The 17,639-nt window shown below is 36.1% G+C and overlaps 1 protein-coding gene and 1 long non-coding RNA gene across 3 annotated transcripts; one reads left to right on the forward strand and one right to left on the reverse strand.

Annotated features, from left to right (window-relative positions):
- Nucleotides 1-2,354: 2,354 nt before the first annotated feature.
- LOC130717576 (myosin-binding protein 7-like) lies at nucleotides 2,355-6,312 on the reverse strand. 2 transcript variants are annotated; one of them, XM_057567844.1, is made up of 4 exons: nucleotides 5,837-6,312; nucleotides 4,023-5,518; nucleotides 3,478-3,524; nucleotides 2,355-2,896 (listed from the first exon to the last, which is right to left on the reverse strand). In XM_057567844.1, exons 2-4 carry the CDS (start codon nucleotides 5,340-5,342, stop codon nucleotides 2,788-2,790), a joined length of 1,476 nt encoding a protein of 491 aa, XP_057423827.1. In that variant the 5' UTR covers nucleotides 5,343-5,518; nucleotides 5,837-6,312; the 3' UTR covers nucleotides 2,355-2,787. The 2 variants fall into 2 exon arrangements, with proteins under 2 accessions (XP_057423827.1, XP_057423826.1); XM_057567843.1 differs by having other exon boundaries at nucleotides 4,023-5,552.
- A 3,110-nt stretch (nucleotides 6,313-9,422) lies between these two features.
- LOC130721221 (uncharacterized) lies at nucleotides 9,423-10,735 on the forward strand. Its single transcript, XR_009013361.1, has 2 exons — nucleotides 9,423-9,657; nucleotides 9,778-10,735. It is a non-coding gene; the product is annotated as an uncharacterized LOC130721221 (long non-coding RNA).
- Nucleotides 10,736-17,639: the final 6,904 nt, after the last annotated feature.

Raw genomic sequence — 17,639 nt, forward strand, 5'->3', positions numbered from 1 at the left:
TGAGTCTTGAATGCTTTTATCGCACTGCATGCGTTTGAGATGAAGATGTTTATATTGATTGACATTGGATTATGATTATTGTACTAAACTGGGAAAATGTTTTCTGGAGGCTTCGGCCGAGTGAACTTATTGAGACGTGTGTCTCCGTTTTCTGAGAGGCTTCGGCCGTTTACTGGTTTCTATCATTACTGCTTTCTAGTGGATAGGACAGGGTTATGTTTTACAGCACTGAATTATTGTTTCATCGCTCAATAGAGCTTGATGTGTTCGTGTAGATATGGAATTGAATTGATGTATGATTGTTGATATTAAGAGTAACATAGGATTACTCTGGCTTGATTATTGGATTTGAAATTGTGATATTTGTGCATATGTGTTGTTGGCTTGTTCTGTGTGGCCTTCGTGGCGTACTGTGTGGCCTTCGTGGCGTATTGAGTGGCCTTCGTGGCATATTAAGTGGCAGATCAATGGTTTTCGTACCAGTGACTGTCCCGTCTTGCGAGACACTTTTGGATTTGACCTGTCTTGGTAGTAACACATAGTTGTACTACATGGCACTTATATTGGTTTGGTTGATATCTGAATTGATGTTATATTGATGAGGTTATTGTTATATGATTTAAATCTGTTATTATGTTGCTGATATCTGATTAAATCTATGTTGTTGATATCTGATTTGATTTTATGTTGTTGGATATATGTCGTCATCTATCTGGAATTATGTTGCTAGCTTATGTGTCATGTTATGCACTTAAACTTTAATAGCATGCTTTTCCCTTTTATACGTGGTAATTGCATGGAGTTAACCCTTTCTATTTGCTACTTGTTGTTTGGGCGCTTAACGCCATTAGGCGACGGAGAACCCTCGATGGAGCTTGACCTCAGTACGAGTCGGAGATGAGAACTCGAAGATTAGTGAAGGACTTGAAGACTAGAGTTGGGTTTCAGGCTAGAGCCTTGGGTTAGAGAGCTTACCGTTATTGGTTTAAACTCACCTAATGATTTTTAGGAATTTATGTTTGAATTTCCGGGTAGGTTCCGATGTTTTGCTTTCCTGCGGTTCCTGGATTTGGAGACCATAGGAAGTATGTCGGATTTATGGCGTCCTTACATAATAGATTCTTTGTTAAGTTGTTTCTATTGGTTAGGTTTTGTAGGTTGGGTGCGTTCGTGTTTACCTTCGGGTACTTGCCTTATTCAAGGCTTGATGTAAATTTACTTGTAGATGAGAGTATGCATGACATGTTTTAGAAACACTTTGAAAAGAAAAAATATATACTCATGTTCATAAATCCTTTTGAAAAATATTGCATATTTATTTTATCAGGTTGTTACCGTCACCCCTGAAATTCGGGGCGTTACAAATACATTTTCTTCAGAATAGAGAGCCTATGAGGAAGAAAAGTTGGTGAAGGATACAACAAAAATTGACACAATTAAAGATATGAAAATATAGTAAAACAATACATTCAAGATCTACAACTAATGGTTGTTCTAAACTAGATGATGAGAATTTTGGATTCCAATCGGGGATAGACTTCACACTAAAAGAATTTCAACAACATGCCAGTGCTTTTAAGAATATCAACTTCATGTTCAATTATGCTCACAAATATGGAGAATGTAATCATAACAATCAGTAGAAGAGATGCATCGTGCGATAATTATCTCTCTAGATTTTATAAATAAGGGGAGGAGTTCGAACTCTTAAGAGAAACTAATTTACTAACTTGACTAACAACTAACATCTGTTATAAAAAAAACTCTAAAGCTTATTATTTTACAACACTGATCTTATTATTTTTTTTGTTGACCTCTTACTTCTCAGTATTCAATTTCATACACTCTATACTAACTTCGTAATACCCAAAATTGATATTTTGATAAAAAAATTAATCATTTTCCTTAAAGAAATTCAAGCAACAAAGTGAAAAACTGGAACAGCAGAAGAACTAGAATTTCTTTCACTTCCCTCTTGTTTGGTCAAACATTGAGGGCTGTTCATACAAAGTGTGCAAACTTCTAACACATCTACCCTCGAGGTCAAACACTTCAATAGAATGGTAAGCGAAGAGCAGCCACAAATTCGTTTTGTCCACGTTCTAATCATCATCTTATTTCTAGAGTGATCAAGTATTATTTAATTTGAGAAATCTTTCTTTCATTTTCTGTTCTACTTAAGACGTGGATTGGCGTTGGAATGAAAGCAAGCATTCAACATAAGTGTCCCCCCACCTCATAGAATATACACACTAGTTAATATTGAACAATTTACATTGTTAGAAAACAGAAAGACGTGACAAGCCTTCACTTAAAAGACAAAAAAAAAAAAAGGAGAGAGCCAACTTTACATGTATCTGATAAACATAAAAGAATAATATTAAATGCAAGATCATCCCTTCAGCACTTAAGATTTGGATGTTGAGGTTTTGAAGTCACTGTACATCTGAATGTGCATCACTCAGCACAAAAAGCTGCATTGCATGAAGAGTGAGAAAACTTACAGCTATATGTTATGTACAAGACAGGGTTGTCCACAGAAGTACCTCAAACTCAACCCCAACAATCCACAGACGAGTAAGAATGCTCATATGTCATTGTCAAATCCAGGTCTCACGAATTGACCAACAAATTATATTCAATTTCATACAACAAATAAAAGAACACTGCACAATACACCACTTTTTCAGCGAGAAAGATCCAGGGGAAAAGGACCAAAAAATCTTATCGTAGTAGTGTTACTAAAATTTAGTAGGTGCTCCCACATTTGACACCGAGATTGGAGAACTAATCTCCCAATTGTGTATTAGAAATACATCTCCATGGCCTTGTGCGTGTTCCTTTGTCCAGGAGCAGCAGCAAACCCACACTGTCAGCAGGTAGCCCGAACATATACCTGCAGCGATCACAAGCATTTTAGATGATGGATAATTTCTTGTAACGGATCGCCATTGAAGACTTTAAGTAACAAATGTTTCTCTATGTTTCCAAGTATTAAAACAATACAACACCTATGAAATCACCCCCATTAGCATAATTGTCATAGTTGTAATTATGCTAATATTTCTTATAGGATGGTTTCATAGGGCATGCATTTTGTTTTAAGCCAGAAAGCATAATTAGTAGACATCATCACACAGGAATTGCTTTTTGAATAAAATGCCTAATTTTGTAGAAGAGAATACGAATTCATGAGTACATGCTAAATTTACACTGGGAAAATCAAAGCCCGCTGCAGTAAGTTACAAATGTAAATGGTGAATCTTCAAAGATAAAGATATGGCTCAATGTTCAATATTTTATTGTAGAAGCTTGTTAAAGTCAAAATCACTTACGAGCATCGGCAATTCAAAATATTTTTGGGTAAAGTGGTGGTGAGAATTTCAATAATTTGCTTTCATGTAAATACAATGTGAACTTTCCAAGTCAGGCAAAAATATATTCTAAGTAGTCACAAACAATATTGTGGTCACTTACTTGCTTTGCTGTGCTTTCTTTCTCCAGAAAACAAATGATGCGACCCACTGAAAACCAAAAGAGGAAATAGTATAAGTGATATTTTCGAAAGCTTTCATAAAATTTATGCATATTTTCCAATAATGCAGTCAGTAAAAAACCCGCATGCATTGCCAGATAAATCTTCCATAGCAGCATTGAAGAAAGGGAAGAACGGGGGGGGTACATAGGCAATGTCTGGAATAATCAACAAATCAACAAAACAGTAACAGTCAACATCAATTATTTCTACCGTTAAATGAGACTCATTTGTCTCATACATTCACTGCATAAGGCATCTCTAAAAACTCAGCAAAGAACTTGATTTGCTGAAAGCCACTTGCAATAAATCATTAACTGAAAGGCAAACAACGGTGACGAGAATGATGCGAGATGAGAGATTATCTCAAATATAAACTTGAGATAAAATGTTATGGATAAATTAAGTCAGATGTATTGGTCCAATTAGATATATGGCAGAAATACATGCATTGAGTTGGTATTAGCCATTTTCTTCTTTAAATTACCTTAAAAATTGACAAGAATGAAGACCTGCCACCAGTATATGGCTTCCTTGCAGTCACTTTTCTTTCCAGTGACATATCTTTGCACAAATGTTGGGCTATTTCCTTTAGCAACACAAGCTGTGCTTTATCTGTGCGCATTGAAATGAGTGCCTGCCTCATTGATTCCCTATCAGCCTCAAGTGCCTGAAGCCTCATGTAAAGCTTCTTTACGTAGGGATCCTCAAAATCAGCAAGATTCCCTGATTCCATTGGAGTGGTTGCACAATCTTCGAAAGCACCAGCTCCAGCTCTGGAATCTGTAAATCCATTATATGGTGCCCCAGAATGAATAGAGTCAATTGTATAAATTCTGTCACTCGTATCATCACCTTCTGAACCATTATCTGCCTTCTTCAAATTGGAATGGTCCTCCTCTGATTGTGAAAAAAATTCCTTACGGCTGTTTCTATCGAGCTTGGGAGAGTCCGTCGGAAACTCTGGACCTGTTTCTCTCCCCATCCCACCAAATGATGTTGAATCACAAGAAACTTTTCTAGAATGTTTTGGCCACCTCGGAGACTGTCCAACAATTACCTTATCTAGAACATTTTTTCCTGTAAATTCCCCATCCACCTGGCTATAATTGGGGGTTCTCTCCATTTGGGAAATCCTATTTTCCAAGTTCCTCAAACGGTCAGTCGGAGTTTCACCAAATACATATTTCTCAACATCTGTGTCATCATTATCAGCATCTACGGCATTATACATCACGTTACATTTCAAAGGAGGGTATTCATAGGGAGGAAATTCACATTGATCACCCTCCACCTCATCTTCAGTGTACCCAAAACTCATCATCCTGTGCTTGTAAGCTTGAACTTCACATGTAAGTGACTGGATTATCTGTTCTCTCTTGTACAACAAATCCTCCAAAGATAAGAACTCCTCCTGATCGTGTGTCATCTTCTCCTCTGCAAATCGCTTGAATTGACGTGCTTCCATTTGAATCTCTGCTTTTTCCCTCTGCAACCTCAAGATCATCGACATGGCCTCATTCGCAGCTGTAGATGAAGAATTTCTCTCTTCCTCCAATTCACCATTCAAATCTTGGATGGATTTTTGCTGCGCACTGACCATCTCGCGCAAGACCATACATTCGTTCTCCATGTCGACCCGCGCAATCGCAGGCATATGCAATTGGCTCTCCATTTCAAACTCATCATGCTTTCGTTTAACAGAACGCATCCAAGTCCCTGAGGATTGAGTTTGGAAGGAACACCTACACCCGCAGTCGCAACATTTCAACAAATCCCTGGAAGAAGGAACTACCTCCAAATCCATAGATCCAAAAATGTATTCAAACCCTTCAACAATCTAAAATCACCAATGCTTTCCTTACATGAACAATCACGCAACAAAAGATCTTACAAATCCGACATTTGAAAATATAATGTCCTCGCTTTCTTCCAACCAATAACCACTATATCAACCATTCTATTCCCCGCCCCTCCAAGCACCTTCACCAGCAGATCAAACAATTAGCCAAAACACCTATCACAAAAAAATTGATAACAGCAAGCAATTAATTAACCAAATATATATACATTTTTTTTTAAATCATAGCACCTACATAACGAAAATAGAAAAAATAAAATAAAATATGAAAGCATAACTTGGAACACCCAACACTAAAATTCAATTGATTTCTATATCCTCAGTTTTGAATCAACCCTACAACGGAATCTAATTTTCTCGAAGCTGAGGAATTCAAAATTCAAAATTGTAAAACAAAAATGGAGGGGAAAATTCAGGAACACAAAAAAAAATACACACACCTTGAAGGATTCGCCGGCGGCGAAGGTCGCAGGGAGCGGAAAACGAAGGTGAATTCTCCCGCAAAATTCAGCAGCGCCAGATAAAATTAAGAACAAACAAAAATCAAAAAGAAAAAGGAAAAAAAAGAAGATGAAGCACGAGCTGGTAGCGATGCAGAAACCCTTGAAAACGGAGAATTCAAGATTTTCTTGGAATGAAAGAATGCAGGAACAGGAGCAGGAGCGGGAAAGGGAATGAATGAATGGTGTTTGGTGGGAAGGAAAATTGAAGGGAGAATTTATGATTGGGAACCCTAGATTTTTCCTTCTGTATGAAATTTTCTCGGGAAAGTGAAATTTGGATTTGTTTTTTATCTGTGTCGAATTTTCTTCGTGCTGGAGTTTATATTTTTTTAGCTCATGAATCTTTCTCTCTCTCTCTCTCCTCAGAGAAAAGAAAGAGATAGAAACAAAGAGAGAGAGAGAGAAAAAGAGAAAATGAGGGATAAAATTAAAAGCCAAGATTGAGGGAGTGACCTGTTTATCGGAGTTTCCAACCATTTACCTCGTTCACTATTTTTTTTTTAATTTCTTTTTACTAAAATTATCCTATTTTACAATTTATCAAGTTGCCTATTAGCTGAAGATAGAGTCAATATATTGTTTCTAAAAAAAAAGAGTCAATATATACTATTTAATTAGTTTGAAAATGATCTTCAACTCATTTTCCCTTTTACATTTGGTCAAAATGTTAATGTTTATGTCAATTTTTTTTCTTTAAGGTTTAATTAATGTAAAGCGTAAAAAAATTTACACAGTCAATTAATTAAATTCTGTCAAAAAGTGAATTTAAATTTAAAAATAATTAAAATAAAAAATAGAAAGATATAATTGACCGGATCTGTAAAATAATCTTAAGGGTCAATTTAATAATATTTTATACACATAAAGAAATATGTGAATAAAAGTTTAAAATGATGAAATTATGTGAAATTCTAATGAATGATTATGAAAATCATTGTTTTATTAGTAGTAGCTTTCGTGGTTAGTGACCAAATGGTACTTGGATTGGGATTTACTATGGGCTTGTTTTTTGTTTGAGACATGTGTTTTTAATTGGAGGCAATTTTGTATGAAACGGAAACATCCACATTATGGTGGGATTAATTCTCTCAACAGAGTTTTTTCCATCCACAAGACTCGAACCCGAGATTTTACTTAAGGTGAATTAAGCATGTAACACTTGAATCAACCACCCATTAGTTATTGTGGGCTTCTTTGATTTCAGTACATCATTTATGACATTTTTTTTTGAACGAGACATACTCCCTCCGTTCCTTATTAACTGTCTACTATGAAGAAAAAAATTTGTTCCTATATATCTGTCTACTTAGAGTTTCAAGAGAGCATTAAATGGTGTTTTTCCAAGAAATACCCTTGTGGGAACAATAAATGAGGAAAGATAATATACATTTTAAATGGTGAAATAGAAAATCAAATAATACTTTTATGAAAAGTAACAAAATTAATTGCACTCCTTAATATGCGTGTTTCTTCTCTTCCTGGACAGTTAAATAGGAACGGAGGGAGTATTTTATAACATTAAAAAAATTATAATTTAAAAATTAAAAAAAAGAAATAATAGAAAACATCTTTAACTTTTTTTTTCATATTAATCTTCTAAGAAAAGAGTCGTGTATTGGACTCCTAGTTTATAGTTTACACTTATTTTGAAAGAAAGTAACTGAGTAACAAATACGATTCTTTTTTATGTAAAAGTAAAAGTTCTTCAATTCTGTATTCTAACAGCTATAAAATGCAGGAAAACAGCGAGGGAAGAGTGCAGCGTAACTAATTTTTTACAATTTCCTTTACTATATTAATCCATTTGTTTATTTTCTGCAAATTTGACCACTCCATTTTTAGTGTCAAGACGTCAAATCTTGCTCTTACCTGGATTAGTATTTTTGGCTACTGAAAATTTTAATTTCAGTGGAAGGATTGATCAGTTTAAGATGTATTTTTTCCCGATTAAATGCTGCAAGTAAGTTGTTAATATATATCATAAAAAAAAATAGTTGTTCATATATTACTGATATATATAGGCCACATACGTGACAAAGGAAAAGGGTGCGAATTTTTGAAAAGGATTTGAATTCAAAATTTTGGAAATCATTTCTTGACCGTATCATCTTGCTTATACGATAACGGAAATATCTAGTGTACATTGTAGTATAGTATGTACTCCCTCCATTTACATATAGGCACGTGTCCCATGAATTGTCATTTTTTAAATATTTTTACTTTATAATGGAAAGAATCTAAATATTTGCTTATTTTATTTTTTTAGATAACCCTAAATATTTGCTTATAAGATGTCTTTAGAGCATCTCCAATAGGGGTTGCTTAACCCAGTTTGAGCACTTAAGTAACGTTGTTTATTTTGAAGCACCATTGGAGTAACATGACGTAACAGTCTGGTTGCTTAAATTGAAGCAGCAGTTGTTTATTCTCTTTCGTCTTGTTTTTTTTATTAAAAAATTATATTTTATCTTTCATTCATGAACTTGAATAGTGTCGTGACCTTGAAATAATATAATATACGAGGTATAATGAGATCCAAACAAAAGTAAAATAAGCAACCATGGTTGGAACGAATTCTGCTTGGGTTGCTTAAATCCTATGTGGCAGTTTGGGCCAACCAAAATAGTATTTGAGCAAGAATAATGATTAGTTTACACCTTAAAATGAGGTGGAAAGAGGTGGAGGAAGAGAGAGATAGGAAGAAAATAAAAAGGAAGAAAGAGAAAGTATAAGATGTTATAGATGATAAGAGGAGAAGATAAATATGAATAAAAATATGTGGAAATGAAGTGTATAAAAATTGAGGTGTGTATATATCATTGTTGTTTGAGCAAGCAACCCAACTAGCAATCTTACATTGGAGATGCTCCTGAAAATTTGCTCCACCATAAGATATTCTAATTGAAATTGATATTTTGGAAATATTCATATATGAATATCTTAGTTTAATTAAAATAGACTGAATCAATTGTATTCTAGAAAAATGTATCATTATCATTTAACTTTGTAAAGGGTTAAATAAAGTTTTGGTCCCTGTATAATACGCTAAGTTTGAAAATAGTCACTCCGTGGAGCAAAGTGTAAATTCAATCCCTATTGTTTGAGAAACTACCTGGTTTAGTCCCTATCAGACCGTTATGTGACTTTTGCCACTATCTCACTAATTAACATAACCTGGCAGGATTTTTGAGGTCATGTGGCAATTACACTTAGGATCGGTGAAGTCATAAGCAAATGTCACCCGACCACCACCTCCGTTAGGACCAAATCCGGATAGTTTCTCAAACAATAGAGATTGAGTTCAAACTTTACTTTAGAGAAATATCATTTTCAAACTTAACGTATTATATATATATATATAGACCAAAACCTTATTTAAGCCAATATTTTATTTATATTTGATGAAATGTTGTTGGTTATTAGTTTAAAGCTCATTTACACACAGGGGCGGACCCACGTGTAAGTCAGGGGTTCAAAAAATTATACTTACCCCCTTGCATTGTTATTTTTTTGAACCCCCTGAAAATTTCAATTTGCACCCAGACCCCCATTTTCTCCTCTCTCTCTCTCACACACTCACAGTCAGACTCACCCTCTCAGGAACGCTCACCACACCCTCACCCTCTCACTCTCACTAGGTCTGGCCATCATCAAGATTGAAGCACACACGCACGACACGACGCACCGCCACCGGCCATCACCACGCAACGCCACTACCGTCCACCAATCCAGCCGCCCCTCTGCAGCTCTAACCCTAGGTATGGCTGATTTGAGATTTCCCTATATTGATTTCGTTTCTCTTCTCCTTTCTCAAGCTTGATTTTCCCAAGCAACCATGAATACGATTGATTGATAATTTAATTTTTGGGTAAGGTAAGGTGTCTATTGATTGATTGGGAGAAAACTCTTAGATTGGGGAAAAACTCAAACCAGAGTTGTGGATTTAGCCCAATTGAGAGATTGGATGAATTTTGCTGCTCTATGTATGATTGGATGGCCAATCCAAGGTACTTCATTGGTTTTCTCTGAAGATGTGTTCTTTTTCTTGCTGTGACCGGTGGGGGTTCTGTTTTTTTTACTGTACTGTGTGAAGTAGTTTTTTTTTTTCTGAAAAATTAAAACAACGCAACTGCTACTTCCTTGTTGATTTGAAGAATTTTATATAAATGGCATGGCAAAAGATACAGTTTTGAGATCTTTGCAACCAACAAGGTTTTGGGACGTCAATAAGATATAATTACCTATCTAGTATCTACAATCAAAGAATGGTCCGAAGTGTGTCCAAGAGATTTTGGGTAGTCCGCTGTTCCTGGGTTGCTTGCAACTCTTGCAATGGCATATCTTCATAACACATTTTATGGTAAGCTAATTCCTGTGCCAAGTTCATTAGAGTAGAACTTGATGTCAATCTTTGGTAAATGCTTGGAGGAAGTTGTATCTCATTTGGCACCTGTGCTGGTACCATTGTAGCACTGTTTTGGATTGAAGAATCCATATGAGAAGGCCTAGTTTAGGTGATTGTTGTGGGTCTGAAGAGTATTAGCTGGCCTTTATGTTTTGTGAGTGCACCTGGGGTACTGAATACCCTGTTTTTGTACTCTGTTTCTGATTCCTCTTCTCTTCTTTTTTTCATTTTCCTTTGTTCCATAATATATCTCTCTGGGTTGAGGTACCCCTAGTACCTCTATAATACAATTTTGTTTACCAAAAAAAACTCTATGCTCCACACTCTTGAATTTATTGTTTGTCATAAGTTGGATCAAAGAAATTGGTTCACTGATTATGTATTCAATTATTTAACAAGAACTGGTTCCAATTCAAAATAGTTTTATTTTACATTTGAGTCCAAGCTCATTGAATACAGCTTATGAAAAGTAAAACTCAACAAACCATTTATATGTTGTTGTTAGTGCTGAATGAATATTTAAAGCCTTAAGCCTTATTATCTTATCTTGAGACTTTGTGAGTGGGTCTCGTGGATGTGTATGCTTGATGGCTGAAGTTTCTGCCTATTGAAACAGAGTCTGCAACCTCATCTTTACTTTTTTTCTATCATTGGTCTTTGCTGAGTTGTGGGAAATAGTTCTTGTACAGGTTTCTGTGTTTCTGTTTTGGTCTATTGTAGTGAGATTGATTAATTTAATTTCACTTTTGCTGGAAAAAAAAAAAAGTGTGCATGTAGTCTTCTTTTGAAGGAGACTAGGAGTGCTGTTTTCTTTTTTTAAAACAGAGTAGTGCTGCCTTGTTTTTAATGATTATAGTTTGTGTTTAATTTTAGGAAGGTCATGGAAAAATTTTAACCCCCTGACCCCGGGGTCCTGGATCCGCCACTGTTTACACAATTAGTGGATATACTCTTTTTGTTCATAATCTTTGTATTTATTTATGGGCTTATTATTTTATTTCATAACACATACTTCTGGGCCTTGACTTCTTCCCTTGACCTTTTTTATGAGGTTTTCGTTTGAAAATATCAATCTGATGTACATTTAAAAAATATACCAAGTAGGTGTTCAGATACTATTTACCCATTTTTTTGGGTTGAATATGACTTCTGTCATTTTTATTTTTATACAAGTAATTTATAATTATCACTACAATTTACTTTCACAAATTAATAAAACCCACATAAAGACTTCCAAATAATTAGAAGAAGAAAAAAGTCATTCGCTGTAAATTTTGATATCCAGTTTAGTAAAATAACTCACTCGTTAAGGTTTGTCAAATTGATACTCCACCTCATGGATTATATTTATATATTAAAATTTTTCGATAATTGAAATACTTGTTAAATTTTGCATGTATTAGTGGAAAATTTTAGAGATGGAAAAAAATTTCATCACTAAAAGAGATGAATTTAAATTAGTAACGGGATGAAAATCATCCATCTACATCCGACTAATTAACTATTTTTGTCTCTGTTATCCCGATTTTATTTCGGATTCTAATATTTCATCACAAAAGTTGAAAGAGGTGGGATGAAGTGTATATTTTAGATAAGAATAGAACGAGTGTCATTTTGACAAACCTAGAGGAGGTAGGTGAGTGTATTTTACTCTTTTTATGTTTATTGTGTAGTAGAAAAAAAAAGCAGAAACTAAAGAGATAATCTATCTTGGCAGAGATCTTTTTACAATAGTGATTCATAAACGACCCTATAGTAGGGACAAAAAAAACACATTTTTTCCAGCGGATTTTGTTTCACATTTTTCTATGGATTTTTCTTTGGAAATATTTGAAGGAAAAAATCGTAAGAAAATCCGCTCAAAAGTACTATTTTTTGAAAAAACAATCGCAGGAAATAACTTTTCGGCGGTTTGTAACCGCCGCTAAATCTGAAGCAAAATCCGCAAGAAAACAAGTATTTTTTTTAAGGCTTAACTATTCATGTGTCTATTAATCATTATTGATTTTTTAATAAGATAATTGCCTCAATCAACGAAAGAACACTCCCAAAGGTTAATACATCATGACGGATAAGAGATTCATGACCAGAGGGACCTCCGAATCAAAACCAAGTTCAGGAAAGAAAAGCTTTCATAGCCAAGAAGTCTATACGACACTATTGTCGCTTCTACAAATAAAGAAAGCTCCATAAAATTAAAATTACATGCAATCAAACGACAATCCTAAACTATAGAATAAATATACGACGACCTGATATTGGCTTTCCTCTAAATCTCATACATATGTTAACAATGAGTCTCAAAGGAAACAAATAGAAAACATAAATCCATAGCTAGAGAAAGATCCCAACGGAAACAAAGAGTCTATGCTATCAAAGGAGAAAGCTTGCAGCAAGAATGCCACCCTAATGGGCAAATCAACTTATATCAATCTTTAACTCGTTCAATCAGTATAATATTGGTAAAATCAATACTAAACTCACAATTCATGTAGAGATGATCTTTAATTTATTAATACATAGCGATTTGGTAATAATATCAATCTTTAACTCGTTCAATCAGTATAATATTTGTGTTCGCCGCAGATCTGGGTTTCGTTGCGGATTCTTACACTGAACGATAAGATTTGGGAACGTTGAAGCCTTGGGTACAACACACAACAGATAAATACAACTCTCTACTCCTATTATTGCCTCTTTTCCTTCATCATCACTCATCACTTCACTACCAATCTCATTCCATCTTTGCTATTTCTTTTTCAAATCTCCAAACCAAACAGGGTTTTTCTCTTCTTTTTCTTCTCTTCTCTCTTTTATTTTTTTAATTTTCATTTTTCTCATCTATTTCACACTCAGAGTTTTCTTTCTCCCTTCAACCCCCCCCCCCCCTCTGATTTTCTGCAAAATCATTTTTTCCTCACCTGGAATCAAATTCACTGGAATTTCCAATTTTGGGTCGTGTTTGTTTTCTTCAAAGATATGAGTTGAAGAAAAAGATTGATTGTTGATGAAGAAGATAAATGGTGATGATGATATTATGGCTGTTAAGATAAAAGAAGATTAAAATAAAACCTAAAAACCTGCCACCAATGGGTTGCATCTTATGCAACATTGCACAAGCATGCATTGTGCATAGTAAAAATTTTCCATACAATGATCACCACGAGTCCACGACCATGTCAACAGAATTAATTTAAGAAAAGAGCAACCACTATAGATATGTGATATGCAATTGATAATTGATAAATCATTGAAAGGCACTTGATTCGTATCTTTGACGTGTGTGCGCCACCTTTACGCCTCTTGTTTATCCTTTAATGAAAGGGAAAAGCAAAATATGCACAAAAAAATATATTAAAAGAGAAAACTAAGATAACTTTGATTTTTTAAAAGAAATATTACTCCAAAAGCCAACTGAATCACGAGTTTTTGTTTCCCTTTGTGATGCATTAATGATCATCCTTTTATTTTACTAGTTTTTATTAAGACTATATTTTGCATTGCCGAGAATAAACGGATTGCATGGAAAAAAAACGTTTGGTACAATTAGGTGTCGAACAAGTTGAATTTGTAAAATAACACAATATGAGTTACTCTTTTTTGTGTGAAACTAAAATCAACCAGAAAAAAACTAAAGGCTACACTAAACTCATTTTATCTGAAGCAAGCAGCGACAACAAATCTTGAGGAGGGAGGAACCACTGAAGAAAACCGCATTGGTTGTGCAAACGGAAAGCAACTAAGCAATTCACACTAGAATTTGCTCACGACATGTGTCACATATATATATATATATATATATATATATTTGTTTTATATTTCACATTATTTTATGTACACATCAATATTATTATAATATTAATATCAAAGTAATTATTTCTTTAAGTATTTTAATTTGTTCTAAAAAAAATATAATAATTTTTAACTTGTTTTCAATTTTTTATTCACACCTCCATAAGGTTCTCGCTTTATTTTTCAGTCTGTTATATTGTGTCTGGGAGCACCTTAGCGACGTCATTTTTTATGCGTCTGTTATCGAGACTTCAATTGCGAGTTTGGTTTCTTTGCCCGTGAGGGTGGCATTCTTATTGTAAGCTTTCTCCTTTGATAGCAGAGACTTTTTTGTTTCTGTTGGGATCTTTCTCTTGCTATCGATTTATGTTTTCTATTTGTTTCCTTTGAGACTACATATGTATGAAATTCAGAGAAAGGCCAATATCAGGTCGCTGTATATTTATTCTACAGTTTAGGATTGAAGGTTGTGAGTGTTTGGCAGGGGAGACGTGGGGGTAGGCGATGGAGTAGGGCCGACGGCAGAGAGGTTAGGGGAGTTGAGAACAGGGGAATTGGTGACAAAGAGGTGGGGCGGAAGGGCGGAGAGGGTGGACCAAAGAGGTGGGAGTGAGGGTGTGAGTGCCATCAGTGTTTGAGGTGGAGAACATGAGGTTTATTGATAACTCCTTGAAAGTGTACCAAATCGCTATGTATTAATAAAATAAAGATCATCTCTACATGGATTGTGAGTTTAGTACTGATTTTACGAATATTATACTCATTGAACGAGTTAGAGATTGATTTAATTTGATTTTCTCATGAGGGTGACATTCTTAATGCAAGCTTTCTCGTTTGATAGCAGAGACTCTTTATTTCCGTTGGAATCTTTATCTAGCTATGGATTTATGTTTTCTATTTGTTTCCTTTGAGAACCACTTTCCCAAATTTAAATTTATATTCTCATTCTTTTGAGAGTGTAGTTTTCATATGTGACTAACATCTTGTTTGTAGGTATAGAACGTCATAGAATAAATGGATTTCACACCTTTTTCTAGTTATATTTTAAACTTTTATGTTTACATTTTAGCTGTTGAAAAGTAAGTGGTTACTTTTCTTTTTTCAAAAACACAGAGTTGAAAGATAGAATCATTTTTTTTTGGAAAATGAATATAATATTATTAAGAATATGGAGCAGAAACTCATGGGAACACGCCCTCTCATGATATAGGTAAGACAGAAAAAATACTTGTAACACAGATCCTCTTTACTTGGTTGTTGAGAAACCCTTCAGAATGAGCCTCATTAAAACCTTCATAAGAAAAACTCAGTGGGAAAAACCCTAGAGAAGAAAAAAGAGTATCCAGCCCAAGCAACAACCAAAGCCAAAGAGGAAACCAACAAAAGCATACAACTCACATGCCAAACACCCAAAAGTCCCAAGACATGAACAAAACAAGTTCAAAAATACAGCTAGACCCAACCCTGCATTCTCCAATCTGGTAAGTGTGATCCATCCATGCAGCTTGAATAATTCAAGCCAGATGCTCTTATCATATATCAACCTGCAGCAACCGCAATTTTCTATGCACATGATAACATTGACAATGGAAAATATAAACCATCATCCATTTCCAATGCACACTACCAGACTCCCATCATGAACTCACGCACATGGTTCGTAAGCTCAGCTTGGATATAACAAGTCTCTATCTGTCAAAACTCCAACCTGCATAAATTAGCCAAAAACCAGAAAAATTAAAACACACAGAGTGCCTGTTGAAATCTCTCATTCCCCAGCCACCAGGACCCCAAACATCCCCACTCCCTCCTGACCACACTCCCCTCAAATCAATTCAAACCACCACCCAAACAGGGTCAGTTCTATCACATGCCGACTTTGCTAACTCATCAGCCTGATCGTTAGCCTCCCGATAAATATGTTGCCCACTAGTACAGATCACCGTATCTTTTAGAAAATCAATTAAATTCAAATCATTCAATAATTTCCAAGTCTATAAGAACGTTTCGTGACCCATCCCACAACCAAAGAAGAATCGCTCTCAATACCAATATGCATAAACCCAAACTCCTTACAAAACTTCAAAGCCCAAAGAATAGCCTCTATTTCTGCTTCATGAGCATAAATATCACCCAAGGGGATTGAAAAATACCCCTTTACCACACCATTCCAATCCCGAAGGATCCCTCCAACACCACCCACTCTCTAGAGCCCCCCTCGCGGCACCATCAACATTAAATTTAAGCAAACTTTCCACCGGCCTGCATCACACCACACTCCTTGGCACTTTCACAGCCTGCTTCAATCGCACATGTTCAAAGTGTTGCTGAAAATCATACTGGACTGGGCGAGACCCTAGGGTCCCTCGCCCAGGAGACCCAGCCTTAGGCGCAGGACGCATCAGGACTTTGGACCTCTCTCCCCGAGGCCCAACTGGCCCGTTTAGATAGGTTAAAGGCGCGAAAGCCCAACTCTGGCTCTATAAATAGGAGGGGAATAGTAAGGGACTCTTAGCTCATTTGAGAAATATTCAGATTGGAATTCAGTTATTCTCTCTCTCTAGCAGTTAGAGTTTCTCTCTCTAAAACATTCATACCGTTTCCCTCACACTTTGGGTACTCTACCCCATTCAATGTTCTCAGGATAGAACATTTGGCGCCGTCTGTGGGGAGCGGTAGATTTCGATTCCCGGACTACGTGGATCGTGATTCGGTTGAGTGAAGCTCGTTTCTCTGTGTGATTTCTCTCCAGTTTTTCTTGGTAGATCGTGATTTGGTTCCTGCGCGATTCGCAATTTGATGTCGGGAAGTTCAAGTTTCTGTGAAAATTGGTGCGATTCAGAGGCTTGTGGTTGAATTCTCGGTTCGTCAGCAGAGCCTGATGGAGCCATCTCGCCGACGACGTGGCAAGGAACCGGAGCGAAGTTACATTTCTTCCCCGCGCACCGCGAGGTGGGATAGACATCGCCGTGCAGAAGCACGTCGTGCTCTAAGTGGTGACTTACGGTTGCAAAATGAATGTCTGCAGGAGCAATTGAGGTACTATCACCTTCGGCAGTGGAATCAAGAAGAAGAAGAGGAAGATGAGGCCACTGCTGAGGTCAAGCCTTTCCCGGCAGCAGTACGAGAGGTGAATGTGCCAGATGGTATGGCACAACTCGCGTTGGAGGCGTACGACGGGAAAACCGATCCGAAGGATCATTTGCTTCGTTTCAATGCAAAGATGGCGATGAGCGCGGTTTCCGACGCGGTAAAGTGTAGAGTGTTTCCATCCACATTCCGAGGAGCAGCTATGGATTGGTTTATGGCTTTGCCTCAGGGATCCCTAGCCAAGTTCTGCGACTTCTCATCGAAATTCCTTGGCCATTTCTCCGCAAGAACAATCGAGGATCTGTTTGATATGCGGCAGCGGGAGCGTGAAACCTTGGAACAATATATGAAACGATACAGTGCTGCTTCCGCGAGGTTTGAGGAACTGGAGCCACGCATGTGCGTGTGCGCTTTCAAAGGCGATTTATCCCGGGGAAAGTTTAGCCGCGAACT

This window comes from Lotus japonicus, chromosome 5 (genome assembly GCF_012489685.1).
Source record: "Lotus japonicus ecotype B-129 chromosome 5, LjGifu_v1.2".
NCBI classification, from domain to species: domain Eukaryota; kingdom Viridiplantae; phylum Streptophyta; class Magnoliopsida; order Fabales; family Fabaceae; genus Lotus; species Lotus japonicus.